Below are 16,844 nucleotides of genomic sequence, written 5' to 3'. Positions count from 1 at the left end.
TTTCAGAAACAAATTTCTTTTCCTCAGAAATGGTTTTCCTTGCCATTGGCAGTCAACATTTTATATCTTTTCTATTTCAACCATCATCAGTTATTTTGCCCACCAAATAGCAAAATTCCTTTACTACTTTAAGTGTCTCATTTCCTAACCTAATTCCCTCAGCATCACCTGACTTCATTCGACTACATTCCATTATCCTCATTTTGCTTTTCTTGATGTGCATCTTATATCCTCCTTTCAAGACACTCCCCATTCCGTTCAAATGCTCTTCCAAGTCCTTGGCTCTCTCTGACAGAATTACAATGTCATCGGCAAACCTCAAAGTTTTTATTTCTTCTCCATGGATTTTAATATCTACTCCAAATTTTCTTTTGTTTCCGTTACTACTATACAGATTGAATAACATTGGGGAGAGGCTACAACCCTGTCTACTGGCCAAAGTGGCTGAGCGTTTCTAAGTGCTACAGTCTGGAACTGTGCGACCGCTACGGTCGCAGGTTCGAATCCTGCCTTGGGCATGGATGTGTGTGATGTCCTTAGGTTGGTTAGGTTTAAGTAGTTCTAAGTTTGAGGGGACTGATGACCTCAGCAGTTAAGTCCCATAGTGCTCAGAGCCATTTGTACCATTTGAACCCTGTCTCACTCCCTTCCCAGCAACTGCTTCCCTTTCATGTCCCTCGACTCTTATAACTGCCATATGGTTTCTGTACAAATTGTAAATAGCCTTTTGCTCCCTGTATTTTACACCTACCACCTTCAGAATTTGAAAGAGAGTATTTCAGTCAACATTGTCAAAGGCTTTCTCTAAGTCTACAAATGGTAGAAACATAAGTTTGCCTTTCTTTAATCTATTTTCTAAGAGAAGTCGTAGGGTCAGTATTGCCTCATGCGTTCGAACATATCTACAGAATCCAAACTGATCTTTACCGAGGTTGGCTTCTACTAGTTTTTCCATTCGTCTGTAAATAATTCACGTTAGTATTTTGCAGCTGTGACTTATTAAACTGATAGTTCGGTAATTTTCATATCTGTCAACACCTGCTTTCTTTGGGATTGAAATTATTATATTCTTCTTGAAGTCTGAAGGTATTTTGCCTGTCTCATATATATTGCCCACCAGATGGTAGAGTTTTGTCTGGACTGGCTCTCCAAAGGCTGTCAGTATTTCTAATGGAATGTTGTCTACTCCCGGGGCCTTGTTTTGACTAAGGTCTTTCAGTGCTTTGTCAAACTCTTCACGCAGTACCATATCTCCCATTTCATCTTCATCTACATCCTCTTTCATTTCCATAATATTGTCCTCAAATACATCGCCCTTGTATAGACCCTCTATATACTCCTTCCACCTTTCTGCTTTCCCTTCTTTGCTTGGAATTGGGTTTCCATCTGAGCTCTCGATATTCATACAAGGGTTCTCTTTTCTCCAAAGGTCTCTTTTCCTGTAGGCAATATCTATCTTACCCCTAGTGAGATAAACCTCTACATCCTTACATTTGTACTCTAGCCATCCCTGCTTAGCCATTTTGCACTTCCTGTCGATCTCATTTTTGAGACATTTATATTCCTTTTTGCCTGCTTCATTTACTACATTTTTATATTTTCTCCTTTCAGCAATTAAATTCAATATTTCTTCTGTTACCCAAGGATTTCTACTAGCCCTCACCTTTTTACCTAATTGATCCTCTGCTGCCTTCACTATTTCATCCCTCAAAGCTACCCATTCTTCTTCTACTGTATTTCTTTCCCCCATTTCTGTCAATTGTTCCCTCATGCTCTCCCTGAAACTCTGTACAAACTCTGGTTTAGTCAGTTTATCCAGGTCCCATCTCCTTAAATTCCCACCTTTTTGCAATTTCATCAGTTTTAATATACCGTACATAATCAACAGATTGTGGTCAGAGTCCACATCTGCCCCTGGAAATGTCTCACAATTTAAAACCTGGTTCCTAAATCTCTGTCTTACCATTATATAATCTATCTAAAACCTTCTAGTATCTGCAGGCTTCTTCCATGTATACAACCTTCTTTCGTGATTCTTGAACCAAGTGTTAGCTATGATTAAGTTATGCTCTATGCAAAATACTACCAGGCAACTTCCCCTTTCCTTTCTTTACCCCCATTCCATATTCACCTACTACACTTCCTTCTCTCCCATTTCCTACTTTTCAATTCCAGTCACCCATGACTATTAAATTTTCATCTCCCTTCACTATCTGAATAATTTCTTTTATCTCATCATACACTTCATCAATTTCTTCGTCTTCTGCAGAGCTAGTTGGCATATAAACTTGTACTACTGTAGTAGGCATGGGCTTCGTGTCTATCTTGGCCACAATAATGTGTTCACTATGCTGTTTGTAGTAGCTTACCTGCATTTTATTCATTATTAAACCTACTAATGCGTTACCCCTATTTGATTTTGTATTTATAACCCTGTATTCAGCTGACCAAAAGTCTTGTTCCTCCTGCCACCGAACTTCACTAATTCCCACTATATCTAACTTTAACCTATCCATTTCCCTTTTTAAATTTTCTAACCTACCTACCTGATTCAGGGATCTGACATTCCATGCTCCGATCTGTAGAACGCCAGTTTTCTTTCTCTTGATAATGAAATCCTCTTGAGTAGTCCCCGCCTGGAGATCCGAATGAGGGACTATTTTACCTCTGGAATATTTGACTCAAGGAGGCCATCATCATTTAACTATACAGTAAAGCTGCATGCCCTCAGAAAAAATTATGGCTGTAGTTTCCCCTTGCTTTCAGCCATTTGCAGTACCAGCACAGCAAGGCCGTTTCAGTTAGTGTTTCAAGGCCAGATCAGTCAATCATCCAGAGTGTTGCCCCTGCAACTACTGAAAAGGCTACTGCCCCTCTTCAGGAACCACACATTTGTCTGGCCTCTCAACAGATACCCCTCAATTGTGATTGCACCTATGTATGGTACAGCTATTTATATTTCTGAGGCACGCAAGCCTCCCCACCAATGGCAAGGTCCATGGTTCATGGGAGGGTTGATTTTCATACAAAAGGATTAAGAATGTCATTCTAAACACACAAAATTTTAAAAAAAATGATAAATCTGTAAAAAAAGTATCGTGAGGGTAAAATCATGACTCCCAGACTGTATGCTTCTAATTATGTACTATTGACCTATATTTTTGTTTAAAGGTTAAGGTAACTCAAGACCAGCCAAAGACAATACCAATGCGAGCAGAGCAGTGCACAGTGTGAGTGTTATCATGTTCCTGATAGTGTTACCCTGGTGAACCTTATCTGTAAAGGACAAACCCTGATTCAACTCAGTTTGGATTTCACTCAGAAATATACAGGTACGATAAATTGCACTGTTCTCAGTACCACGTCTCACATATACCTCTTGTTGTGAATAATCTCCGTCATTTGTGGGTGTGGATTGACTTTTAGAAAAGTGGTGAAGACTTGGGACCGGCAAAGTGTGAAAATCAGATTCTAAACAATTTTTTAAGTAGTTGAGAGTGTGGGTTTTAGCCATGGAACTACTGTGACACTGGGCCCATGCAGGCTGTCCCGAGCAGCCTGGGAGTGTTTATATCAGCCACCTTTGTAATTCTGCAGCTGTGTGTTCCATTAATGCAGGCTGGTATAACGTTCTAAAATTAGACATTCTATCATTAGCACTGTAAAGGACTGTTTCATTCTGTGGCACCGAGTAGCATTTCCACAGCTAAATACGTGATGTAAACCAAGCTGATGTAATAAAATCCCTGGTAAATGCAAGTATACACAGAGGTGACAAAAGTCATGGGATAGTAATATACACACATACAGATGGTGGTAATACCACATACAAAAAGTATAAAAGGTTAGTGCTTTGGAAGAGCTGTCATTCGTGCTCCAGTGATACGTGTGAAAAGGTTTCCGGCATGATTACAGCCACACGATGGGAGTTAACAGACTTTGAACATAGAATGTTGTGTATGACATTCCATTTCAGAAATTGTTAGGGAATTCAATATTCAAAGGCACACAATGCCAAGAGTGCACTGAGAACACCAAATTTCAGATATTATCTCTCAAAACTGACACAGTCATTTGTCGGAGTTGTCAGTGCTAGAAGACAAGCAACACTGCATGAAATAACTGCAGAAATCAATGTGGTACCTATGATAAACATGTCCGTTAAGACACTGTACTGAAATTTGGCATTAACGGGCTATGGCAGCAGATGGCTGACATGAGCGCCTCCGCTAACAGCATGACATTGAAAGCGGCACCTCTCTTGGATTTGTGGCCACATCGGGTGGACCCTAGGAGGCTGTAGAACCTTGACCTTGTCAGATGAAGTCCAATTTCAACTGGTAAGAGCTGATGGTAGGGTTGAAGTGTGGCACCGACCCCATGAAGCCATGGACTCAAGTTGTCAACAAGGCACTGTGCAGGCTGGTGGTGGCTTCGTAATGGTGTGGGCTGTTTTTATGTGGTATGGCCTGGGTCCTCTGGATGTTCAGCTACTTGCAGACCATTTGCAGCCATTCATGGACATCACATTCCCAAAGATGGAATTTTTATGAATGACATTGCGCCATGTCACCAGGTAACAATAGTTCAGGTCTAACTTTTGAAGAACGCTCTAGAAATTCAAGCTTCCCAGATCACCCTACATGACTGCCGTTCAACATTTATGGGACATAATCAAGTGGTCGGTTTGTGCCTAACATTCTGCCCTGGCAACACTTCCACAATTATGGATGGCTAAGAAGAGAGCATGTCTCAATACTTCGGCAGGGGACTTCCAACAACTTGTTAAGTCCATGCCACATAGAGTTGCTGCGCTACATCAGGCAAAAGGAGGTCTGACATGACATTAGGAAGTTTCCCATGACTTCTGTAACCTCACTGTAGGTACTCCCTGTTCAGCCATTAGTGCCATTTCAACAGTGCTGTGCATCTGATTGGCACCGTCTCCATCCAAGTGATCAGCCAAGCAGCTACAGCCCCACTAAGGAGCATAATCAATTATGTACAGCATCTGGTCATTGGTCTAAGAGCCACAGGTAGTCCTGATTGTTGCAGGTTTCAAACATGGTCTACTATTGGATGCCCTTGTCTATTGCTCAAGCCAGTCCCTGAGGCTCCTGGTTTCAACTTGGGCATCTGCACATTCGAGCCGGCCGCTGGTGGCCAAGCAGTTATAGGCGCTTCAGTCCGGAACTGCACAACTGCTACGGTTGCAGGTTCGAATCCTGCCTTGGGCATGGATGTGTGTGATGTCCTTATGTTAGTTAGGTTTAAGTAGTTCTAAGTTCTAGGGGACTGATGACCTCAGATGTTAAGTCCCATAGTGCTTAGAGCCATTATGTGCCTTGGGCCACATGCAGCACATGCCAACTAATGGCTGTTGCACTATGGAGCTGACACCTGACTTGCTTCAGGAAGGCCACCATTGTTGCAAGCTTCTGTTATGCTGCCACAAAATTCTGCTACCTCAGCGCACTTACTTACTGCTTGATAGCCACAACTGGCTCCTCCACCACAGGTAATGCCAAATGCAACATTCACAACATCATGCTGCTACTTTCTTGATGATAAGTAACTTTATCCCCTTTTATTTGATGGATTCCTAAATTCAAGTTTCTATTTTACTTTCAAAGTTAAAATCAACAATGGAAATCCAGGCTGGATATCTCTCAACAGCTGGAACCACCAATAAAATTATACATAATGTAAATTTTTCAATAACAGATTTTAAGTCATGCGTACATACTATTGAGTGGCACAAATATACCAAAATTTTAAAAATAAAAAAATAAATCAAACAAAAACTGTTCTGACAGGGAATGACAATGACTTACGAAACATTATTACTGTATAGCAAAAAGCTCAATAAAAACAAATAATTGCACAAAAACGAATGATATGTTATCCAACGATAGAGGCAAAAATTTTGTTTACAATCAGATGCATATATTGTAGACCTCTAATATGGACATGGTAACATAGAATAGGATTTTTATGACATGACAAAGAACTGTCTTATTTACCTTTCTTTCTCTGCTTCCTGTTTCTTTTTATCAGCCATTTCCAGTGCCAACATCTTCTTCTGCTTTTTTGACAATTTGGGAGGCTAGATGCAAAAAACACATTATTAAGCCAGCTTCTAAACAGTTTCTCAGTAAATATACTTGTGAATATTAGAATATTTATATCCTTTTATATGATATTTCAGGCCCAATCATTTAGCACAAATATATACAAGTTCAAATATTAAAAATATTCATTATGTCTACCCACCATTTTGAAATTAGAACTTCACTTGGATGTTGTTAAGCAGATATCTGTAACATTTGAATCAAAGATGAGCATCCAATGATAAAACAACCAATTTTACGATCAATAAATGAATCATAGAGTATGAAACTTACAAATATAAATATAAATCCAGTAAGCTTATGAACAAATGGAATTCAAATAACAACAATGTAGGAAAAGATAGATTGCTACTTACCATAAAGATGACATGCTCAGTTGCAGACAGTTACACATTAGCTAATAGTCACAGCCTTTGTCAGAAAAAGAAAGAGAAATGCACACAAGCAAGCACACCTCACACACCCAGAACTGTCAACGCCAACAGCTCAGATCAAATTCTTAGAATATTGATTAGTAGATTGCTTCATCATAACAGCACCACAAGCTACAAACAGTCATTGCCAGACCAGTGACAGATGAAAGCTGTCAGCATAGACACACACTCAAAGTTTCCATCTGCCACCACTGCATCAAGCTTACTTACATCAGCCCACTCTGTAATCATCATCTAAAATGACAGCTTTGATTTGGTTTCTTACCTAACAGAACTACTAAACAGAACTGTGGTATCAAAGTTTATAGTCAATTGAACATTCAGATTTGATTGTCATTCTGTATTGTATCAGGTGATGATAGCTATAGTGTTCAGTGGCAGTAACAAATACATAGTGACTTTCCTGTGGATATGGACTGTTTCCAAGTTGAGTATTTTAGATTGTTCAAATTTTAATAAGAAAAGCTAATATTCTGTGTGTGATGTAGTACACTTAACTTCCTCCAGAAGTAAATCTAGGCTAGCTATGACACACTGGCGATGGTAATGGTTGCTTTTGTATTCCAGCGTGTTATCCTATCTGCCATGTATTTCACATAGCGATGAAAAGATTCCCACACTTGACACAAGTGCTTTGAGTACCACTATAAATGGTGTCAGTAATACTTGAACTGTTTTGTCTGCATATAAAGTGCACAAGTGGTTGCTTTAGGGTATAAAGAGACCAAACTAGAGGATCATCAGCCCTTTTTCCTGATGCAAGCAAGGCTCAAAGTGCAAAAACACCTAACATTACAAATAAAAAGATCCGGCTGAAGATGATTGGGAGATGTTGCTTGTAGTCGGATAAGAGATGTTTGATCATCTGACTGTGGATTCAATCTAATCTGACTCAGGAGCTGTGTCAGGACAATGTGCAAGGATGCTGAGGAGCTCCCACTCTGTAAATGGAGCATTATAGGGTTCACTGTGACATTCAGTGAATGAGAGGGCTTTCCTTCCCATCCGCCGTTTGAGGGTGCGAAATGCTGGTAGATGATTCTCTGACACGGAGGCTCAAACACAGTGCTCAGCAAAGGGTTAGGCAACTGCACTTGCATCAGTAGATAACGTGCCATTGATGTTAATGCCAGTAACACCTGTCGGGCCTGCTACCCACAAACACATCTGATCTTTGTCCAGACTTGGGAAGGTGACATATGGCACCCAAGCTGGCAAATGTGGGCATGGAGCCATTTAGAAGCTACTAGGTGCTCTAGGCAAGGGTGCTGCTTATGTTGCTGTAGAGCTCGCTGACACTCTTTAATGGCCTCAGTGATTTCCGCCTACCACCATGGTACTGACTTTCACCGGGAACACCCTAAAGAAGAAGGGATCGTGTTTTCCGCAACAGAAATGATCGTTCTAGTGACCTGCTCAACTACCACAACAATGGTACCATGTGGGGGAGATTCAACAGTGACAGCAGAGGTGAAAGCTTCCCAGTCTGCCTTGTTTAAAGCCCATCTGGATAGGCATCCATGGACATCATGCTGGGGAAGTGATAGAAAGATGGGGAACTGGTCATTATCACACAGGTAGTCGTGTGCTCACCAGTGGATAGATGGGAGAAGGCCAGGATTGCAAACTGAGAGATCAATGGTAGAATATGTGCCATGTGGCACACTGAAATATGTGGGGGCACCTGTATTTAAGAGGCAGAGGCCAAGTTGTGACAGTAAATTTTCGACCTTCTACCTCAGCCATTAAGCATGGCGACACCCCACAAGGGATTGTGGGCATTAAAATCTCCCAAAAGTAGGAAAGGTTTAGGGAGTTGATCAATCAGTGCAGCGAATGTGTTCAGTGGTATTGCACCATCTGGAGGAAGATATACTTTGCAGACAGTTATTTCCTGGGTCGTCCTTATCCTGACAGCCACAGCTTCAAGAGGGGTTTGAAGGGGCACAGGTTTACTGCATTCTGAGTTAAGGACATAGACACAAACTCCACCTGACACTCTATTCACTACAGGTATTGTAATATCCCCTATAGCCATGAAGGGCAGGGGTCCGCATTGCTGGGAACCAGATTTCCTGGAAGGCAATGCAGAAAGCAGGTGTAAAACTTAACAATTGCCGTAGTTCAGCCAGGTGGTGGAAAAAACTACAGCAATTCCACTGGAGGATGATGTTATCATGAGGCTGGGAAAGCATGAATCATGCAGGGAGGCAGGTTACAACTCAGGGTCACCTGCTGCCACTGATTGAGTATTTGTATCGATTCCTATTGTGGATGAGGCATCAGTGAGATGCAGGTGCTCAGGGGATGCTGAGATCTCCACTTCATCACCAGGTGCACAATTGATATGGAGAGGTGGTGTTGGGGCCACTGGAGGGTCCTTTTTCTTAGCAGACTTCTTTGTTTGCTTGCCCTCTTGCTTCTCGCTTGCTGGGAGGACTTCTCTGAAGTAGCTTCAGGCATGGAGGAAGAGTGTGAAGCTCATTGTCCAGCAGCTTTTGGCTCCTTTCAGCCACTGGTGAGTGTCTGCTGTGGCGTTAGTGGAGACCATGGGAGAGAGGGCCCCAACGGACCCGTTCCACACAAGAGGAGCCAGAGGAGGCTGTTGCTCCTCCAGTTGATGGGATGGGACCGATGTCCCCTGTGTTTGGGGGAGGGGGGGGGGGGGGCTTTCTTCTGGAGGCCTTGAGGGCCCACTGTTCATGGTACAGAGAGTGGTGCAACTGTACTTGTGATCGCAATGGTAATGTATCTGCAGTGTATGTCGATGTCAACCGAACGGGGTGCAATCGTTCAAATTTATGTTTAACCTCTTGGTAAGTCAGCTGGTCCAGGGTCTTGTACTCCTTGATTTTCCTCTCCTTTTGGAGTACTGTGCAGCCTGGTGAGCAGGGGAAGTGCTGCCCTCCGCAGTTGATATAAATGAGACGAGGCGCACAGGGAGTATCTGGATGCAGTGGACATCTGCAGTCTCAACATGTGGCATTGGAAGTGCAGCGGGAAGACATGTGCCTGAATTTCCAGCACTTAAAGCATTGCATAGGGGGAGTGATGTGTGGTTTAACATCACATCAGTAAGCCATAACCTTGACCTTTTCAGGCAATGAACCCCTGTTGTCTTTGGGTCCCCTGTAAATGCACAGGATGAAATGAACATCCTGCCATTCTAGATTGGCATGGAGCTCATCACCAGACTGCAAGGGGAAGTCGCAATGGAAAATAATCCCCTGGACCATGTTGAGGCTTTTATGGGGAGTGACAGTAACAGAAATGTCACCCAGCTGGTCACAAGTGAGTAACACCCGGGATTGGGCTGGAGATGCTGTCTGAATCAAGACTGCACCGCTTTTCATCTTGGACAGTGCTGCCACTTCTCCAAGATTATCCTCAAGATGTTCAACAAAAAATTGAGGCTTCATAGGTAGAAATGAGTGCCCATCTATTCCGCTACAGACTAAATACCGAGGTGAATATGGCTCTCTTCTTTCTGTTGCCCTACATTCCTCCCATGGTGTAGCAAGGGAGGGAAACAATTTAGGTTCATATCTGCCAGCATTGTACTCAATCTTGGCCTTCTTAGAAACTGCTGATGCCATTCGGTCACCAGCAGAAGATGACTTAGTCCACTTCATTGTTTCATCTGCCCTGATGCCACCCACTCCGATCAGGGGATCTCCCCACGGGCGCCACACAGCCACAGCAACGGTGACCTGGAATGATGGCCATTGCCAGGAGTCATGATGCCCCAGGAAGACAGACATCTAATCCTTGGCATATGTGGGGAGTTGACAGCTCAGGCATCAGCAGTGTAATCTCTGTGTTGTCAGGGGGCTACCACCAAATGGGTACATGTCAGCCCCACCACAACAGACTGCCTACCGTGCTGGATATTGGGTGCAGAGTATCCAATACTTTCATGGGGGTGAAAGAGGACAGGAGACAATGGAAGAAGATGACATATTACAGAAAGTGTCCTGACCCAAATAGTTGAATTGCAGGTAGAGATGCAAAGCCATGACAAGAGGTTCATAGGTCAAATCTAAGGGAACTATGGATAACTCAAGCACCACATAAGGCATCCTTCCCCGTATGGCCTACACTTCTGTAGAATTTGGAAAGTGTTAGGTCAAATCATAAAATAGGACCTGAACTTATAGGACCGGAAAGTGTGAGACTCCTGTTAGTCACCTCTTACGACAGGCAGGAATTCCTTGAGCCTATTCTAACCCCTGGACCCACAGGGGTTGTCTAAAAAATGTTCAAATGTGTGTGAAATCTTATGGGACTTAACTGCTACGGTCATCAGTCCCTAAGCCTACGCACTACTTAACCTAAATTATCCTGAGGGTAAACACACACACCCATGCCCGAGGGAGGGCTCAAACATCCACCAGGACCAGCCATGGAGTGTCTAGATTGGTAAACTCTCAAAAAGTAAAGTATGATACCAAAATGAAGTGCTTTTAAGAAACATTGGTTTCATGGTATTTTCAAATAAGACAAGAAGACTGGTTGAACTTCCAGAATGTGAGAAAAATTGCTAGCAAAATGATCAGAAATGGCAAGAGAAGAATATGTAATGAGAAACTTGAAGAAGCTAACGCAGCCTTCAAGAAACACAAATCATAAGTCTTTTTCAGAGAAATGGAAAGCAGAATTAAAGGCTCCGTGGCAAAAGAACCATTCATAATAAGACAAGACGGCACAATAAAAATTGGTGAGAAAGAGCAGTGCGAGGAAATGGCTAGGTATTTTAGGGTTTTGCTGAATGCAGAAGCACCGACAGTAAAGTGGACACAGTTATGCTCTAGGGACGAAAATCAGGGTAGTCTAGACAATGCACCCACCAGGGCAGAAGTAGCAGACGCAATTAAAAACTTCTAAAACAACAAGGCATCAGGCAATGGTGGTATCTGTGCTGAAGAGATCATGTGGGGTGAGCCTGAAATAGAAGGAAGTATGTACAACACAATAATGGATATATGGAGAAATAAGAAAATACCCATAGACTGGAAAGAAGCCATTATAATACCACTACACAAGAAAGGGGGCAAGAAAGTACTGGATATCTACAGGGGCATCTCTCTCTGAAACATAGGGTACAAGGTTTTGTCAAGAATCTTGCTGAACAGAGTGGAAGAACAACTGGAGCCAACGATGGGAGAATACCAGTATGGCTTTCGAAAAGGGGGGAACGGTACAGACCAGATATTTGCAATAAAAATGATAATAGAACACAGATGCAGGAAAGGAAAAAATATAATAGTGACATTCAGTTGACAGAAGATAGAGGACTGGATACTGCAATATATAATAGTGACATTCTGTTGACAGAAGATAGAGGACTGGATGCTGCAACATATGCAATAATAAAGGAAACATTAAGCGACACTATTGCCAGAATCAGGCATCACAGTAAACTGTCGGACGGCTTTGAAATAAAAACAGGAGTATGTCAAGGGGAAGGACTGTCACCAATTTTATTTAACCTGGATTTGGATGAAGTAGTGAGACAGTGGAGACAACTAAACAGTAGCACAAATATCAAAGACATGCAAATAGGGTACAAGGTCAAACATAATGCAACATTGGACTGCCAGGCATTTGCAGATGACACGGCATTGTTAAATGAGACAGAATAAGAGGCAAAGACAGCAGTAAAAAATCTAGCCAAAACAGCAGAAAAGGTCGGACTGAAAATTACATATAAGAAGACCAAGACATTGAACACTGCGTCTGACTGGAAGATTGATGGCCAAGTGGTTGAGAAAGTCAACAGTTTTCATTATCTGGGGGAGAATATAAGAGGTGGCATACAGAGCAACTGTAGTGCAGTAGACAGGGCACAGATTTTGCAGAAGCTTCGGTTGCAGTGAAAACAACATATGGCAAGAAAAATCTGTCACAGAATGCCAAATTGCGACAATACACAGCAACTGTAAGAAATGCTGCTCTGTATGCATCAGAAATGATCACACTCAGCAAGAGAGCTTGTATACAGTTGGAGAAGGAGAAGCGGAAAATTTTCAGATACATATGGGGCACAAAAAACGTGAGGATATCTGGATACATAGAACACAGCAGGAACTGTATGAAAGTATTGAACCCATATCGAGTGAGATACGGAGGAGGAGGAGGTTACAACTTGTTGGGCACGTCATGAGGATATATGAGGGGAGGCTGACTAAGAAGATATGAAATGCCACATGTCATATGGGAAACAACTGGGCGAAGGAAGTCATTGATGATGGGAGGGCTGTAGAAATAAAAGAAAGAAATCTGCAGGTAGTAGTACAAGACAGGGAAAGGTATAAATGGTTGGTGGATGGTCACACATGGCCAGACACAAAAATCAAAATTGTCTTAAAAATAGAATAAAGAAACAGAAGAAGCAAGAGAATAAAGAGGTATTGGGAAGAAACAATATGTGAAAAACAAGCCACACATGATCCAGAAGGATCCTAAAGAAGAAGAAGAAGAAGAAGAAGAAGAAGAAGAAGAAGAAGATTTTCAAATAAAGGGAAACATTGTGTTCAGCATGTCACTTGTGAAGTTACAAACAATGAAATACAGGCAAACTTGTCAGTATCTACAGAAACACCCATTAGTGCTTCAAAGATTGAAATAAAACGTTGTGATACACAGTTTTCTCAAAACAAAAGTGATGTAAATGGTAGGTTAGGTTATATTCTGATAGATTTGCACATCCTAACAAGGGTGTAAGATATGAGGTGTCCAGCTAGTTTACATGAAAACAGTGAAGTATCAAATGGACCAACCAGGAAACTTATCATTAATTGTGTCAGTTGGTAAATATACTCATTCATTTTGGAATTGTGATAAGTGTAAAGATAATTATTTTGAAGTAAATGTTAGGTTGTTTTATGGATTGAGGGCAACTGGCAAAGGACACACTGCAGCAGAAACAATGTGTGCCATAATGAATATGCCATGGCCACCTTGTAAAATCAACAAGTATGCAGGATTTATTGGAGCTGCTGTGGAATCTGTTGCATGTGAGTCAATGAAGGGTGCTGCAAACGAAGCTGTTGAAATAAATGATGGTATGACTGACATACCAGTAGCTTTGATGGCACTTGGCAGAAGCGTGGCTACAGTTCTAAGAATTCTGTTGCTACAGTGACCAGTGTGGATACTGGAAAGGTAATAGATTTCCAGATTTTAACCAAACTTTGTTATAAGAGTAAATGAAGAAGGGCATATCTGTGACAGAAATTATTAAGGAACAAGTATTTGTATGGAGACCTTTGCAGCTATTGAAATTTTTAGTTGATCTGTGAACAAAAGGGGAGTGTGTTACACTAAGTTCTTGGGTCATAAAGACTCAAAAGCATATAACAGTATAGTAGCCACTCAGCCTTATGGTGAGAAGATTGTCACAAAACTGGAATGTGTTGGTCATGTCCAGAAGAGGATGGGCACCAGGTTGAAGAAGTTGAAACAAAGTTTGGGACACAAGGAACTTTCTGATGGTAAAACCATAAGTGGCAGACTGACAGACAAAATGATTGATGGGTTGGGCATCAGAAATAATACTGAGGATTTGTTGAAAATGAAGCAGGCAGTATGGGCCACCTTCTCCCACAGACTGTAAACTGATAAAAAACCAGTATACCATCTTTGTCCTCCTGGACCTGATTCATGATGCAATTACCGCAATATCCAGTACTCAAATACTTCATACAGCCATAAACATTCCATCCCAGCACCAGTCATGGATATCAAAAACCTATTTACAGAGACCTGGAAAATCCTGAATTACTGAAGAAGTGTCTGCACAGTCCAACTCAAAATCCCAATGAGTCATTCAATAATCTTACATGGACCACTTACCAAAAAATGTTTTTGTTGGAATGAAGACACTAAAGTGGGGGTCCAGTGATGCTATTATTGCTTTTAATGATGGCGGCATTGGTAGGGTGAAAGTGCTACAGCAAATGGGAATTAATCCTAGAGCAGACTGACTCAGAAAACGTGAACAAATGGACAAGGTTCACATTGGTAACGCAGAGTATGCAGCACAGTTGGGAACTAAGGAGTCCAGAAAGAAGAAAAAGAAGAAAAAACTTGGAAAAATATCAAGAGGATGATATGCAGTATGGTGCAGGATGCTTCTGAGTGACTAAAACTAAAATAAAAAAATAAGCTTTTATGAAGTAAGTTACAGCCTTTTGAAACTTTAGAAGTCATTCCTGAAAAGTTACATTTTTCCCTAAATCTCAGAAACCAGGGAGTAATAACATACATATCCTGAGTCTACTGATCTAAAAGAAAAACATAATGCTATGTATAATTAAAATTATTTAGGATACTATAGAAAAAAATTACGTAAAATTTCAACCATGTAATTAAAAAATTGTATTTCTAAAAAGCAGTGGCTAAGGTGCAATTACTGTAGTTCAGTAGACTCAGAACATACAGTTTAATGTCCTGTAAAAGTTTCATGACAATGGCTACAGTGGTCCCTGAAATACCAGGAAGCCAAGTCACTAAATTCATTGTCACAATTCAATGTGTTCCAACTCCCCTTAACTGCCAATCCCTGCTAAAATTTATTTATTTATTGAGCCTTTGATTACTGTTTAGAGCGATACTGGATACATCGGCACACATTTGCAATTTCAGCCACTGTGTTAATTATAATTCGAGCACATAAACTCTTATTTTATTTTTTTATTTTATATTATGAAGGCATGAGACATAAGAAAAGATTTCATTCATTGATACAGTATATGTAGCACAGTTATCAAGATATTGCTTTACTACTGAAAATTCTTTTTAATTCTTTTGGACTGCTCTTAAAATGTTCCTTAACACTATACAATCATGCTGTTTTTTAATACTCTTTGAGTTTTGTTTTGAAAATTTGTAATGATTTTATATATTTTTAAACTGCTTGGTAACCTGATGTTACTTACTGTTTTAGAAGGATCTTTATTAGCCAGTTGTAATCCGGTACTATTGATGTGATGGTCACTTTTTATCCATAATTATATGTAGTTCTCTGTTTAGTATTGGTGTACAATTTTAATTTGAGGTACATGGCAGTTTTAAATATATACTTATAGGGTACATTCATAATATTACATTCTTTGAATCTGATTTTATAGGACTCTCTTTGTGATAGCCTTCCAATATATCTGGATTTACTTCATTTATTTATTTACAGTTTCAACAGTCTGTTCATATGCACATTTTCTGCCCTACCCCATATTATTACATACTAAGATAAATGTGAATGAATTAGTCCATAGCATATCTTTAACATTAACTGTTTGGGACATTTTCTTCATTAAAAATACTTTACTGCTTATTTTTGCGCCAGTCTTTTCTATGTGACTTTCTATATGATTCCACAGCTAGTGGTCTTGCAGTAGCATTCTCGCTTCCCGCGCACAGGGTCCCGGGTTCGATTCCCAGCAGGGTCAAGGATTGTTTCTGCCTCCTGATGACTAGGTGTTGTGTGTCTTTCATCATCATTGATTCGCAAGTCGCCGAAGTGGCGTCAGCTAAAAAGGACTTGCAATTTGGTGGCTGAACACCCTGCATGGGGTCTCCTGGCCAACAATGCCATACGATCATTTCGTATAGTACATAAGTCTGTTTATTGTGAAACCCAGGTACTTGCAACTATCAATTTCTTAGGCCCATCCCAGAACCCCTCTCCCCAGTCCATCTACCTCCTCACCCTTACAGTCGACACACCCATCTTCTACATGCTCCCGAAACAATCCTGGACACCTTATTGTAGCTGGTTATTGTGACTAACAGTATCTGTGTTTCAACAGATATCATCAATTCCATACCAAACAATCCCTGCCATACAGCCTCGCCACCTATGGACATGATCTGCAGTGATGAGAACTCCATTTCTCAATATGCCGAAGCTCTCACAATAGCCTAAAAAGATAGGCACTACCCCACAAACCTAGTACACAAACAGATTTCTCGTATCATATCTTCACATGCCCCTAATCTGCCCATCAGTCCTAAGAACCAGCTACAAAGGAGCATGCCCCTCAACACCCAAAACCACCCTGGATTGGAACAACTGAATCATATCCTTTGTCAGGGCTTATATAGTCTATTATCATAGCCTGAAATGAGGGACATCCCATCCAAGGTCTTTTACACCCCTCTTAAAGTGATGTTCCATTGCCCGCCCAAACCTCTATAATATCCCTTGGCCCATACTAGTGGGTAGGAGTCAGGAATAGATCAACTGATTGGTTCAATGACCTGCCTATCATTATTAGTT

The 16,844-nt window shown here is 41.1% G+C and overlaps 1 protein-coding gene across 1 annotated transcript in view; it reads right to left on the bottom strand.

Annotated features, from left to right (window-relative positions):
- Window positions 1-16,844, bottom strand: part of LOC126284279 (dynein axonemal intermediate chain 7-like) — an 828,882-nt gene that overhangs the window by 721,074 nt on the left and 90,964 nt on the right. Inside the window, exons 2-3 of the mRNA XM_049983103.1 lie at window positions 6,274-6,317; window positions 6,024-6,106 (exon numbers count right to left, since the gene is read on the bottom strand). Of these exons, the coding sequence (XP_049839060.1) occupies window positions 6,024-6,106; window positions 6,274-6,276 (86 nt within the window). The 5' untranslated portion in view covers window positions 6,277-6,317. The remainder of the gene's footprint in view (window positions 1-6,023; window positions 6,107-6,273; window positions 6,318-16,844) is intronic.

Source organism: Schistocerca gregaria, chromosome 8 (assembly GCF_023897955.1).
Source record: "Schistocerca gregaria isolate iqSchGreg1 chromosome 8, iqSchGreg1.2, whole genome shotgun sequence".
Taxonomy (NCBI): domain Eukaryota; kingdom Metazoa; phylum Arthropoda; class Insecta; order Orthoptera; family Acrididae; genus Schistocerca; species Schistocerca gregaria.
This window is presented reverse-complemented; position numbering and strand designations above follow the sequence as displayed.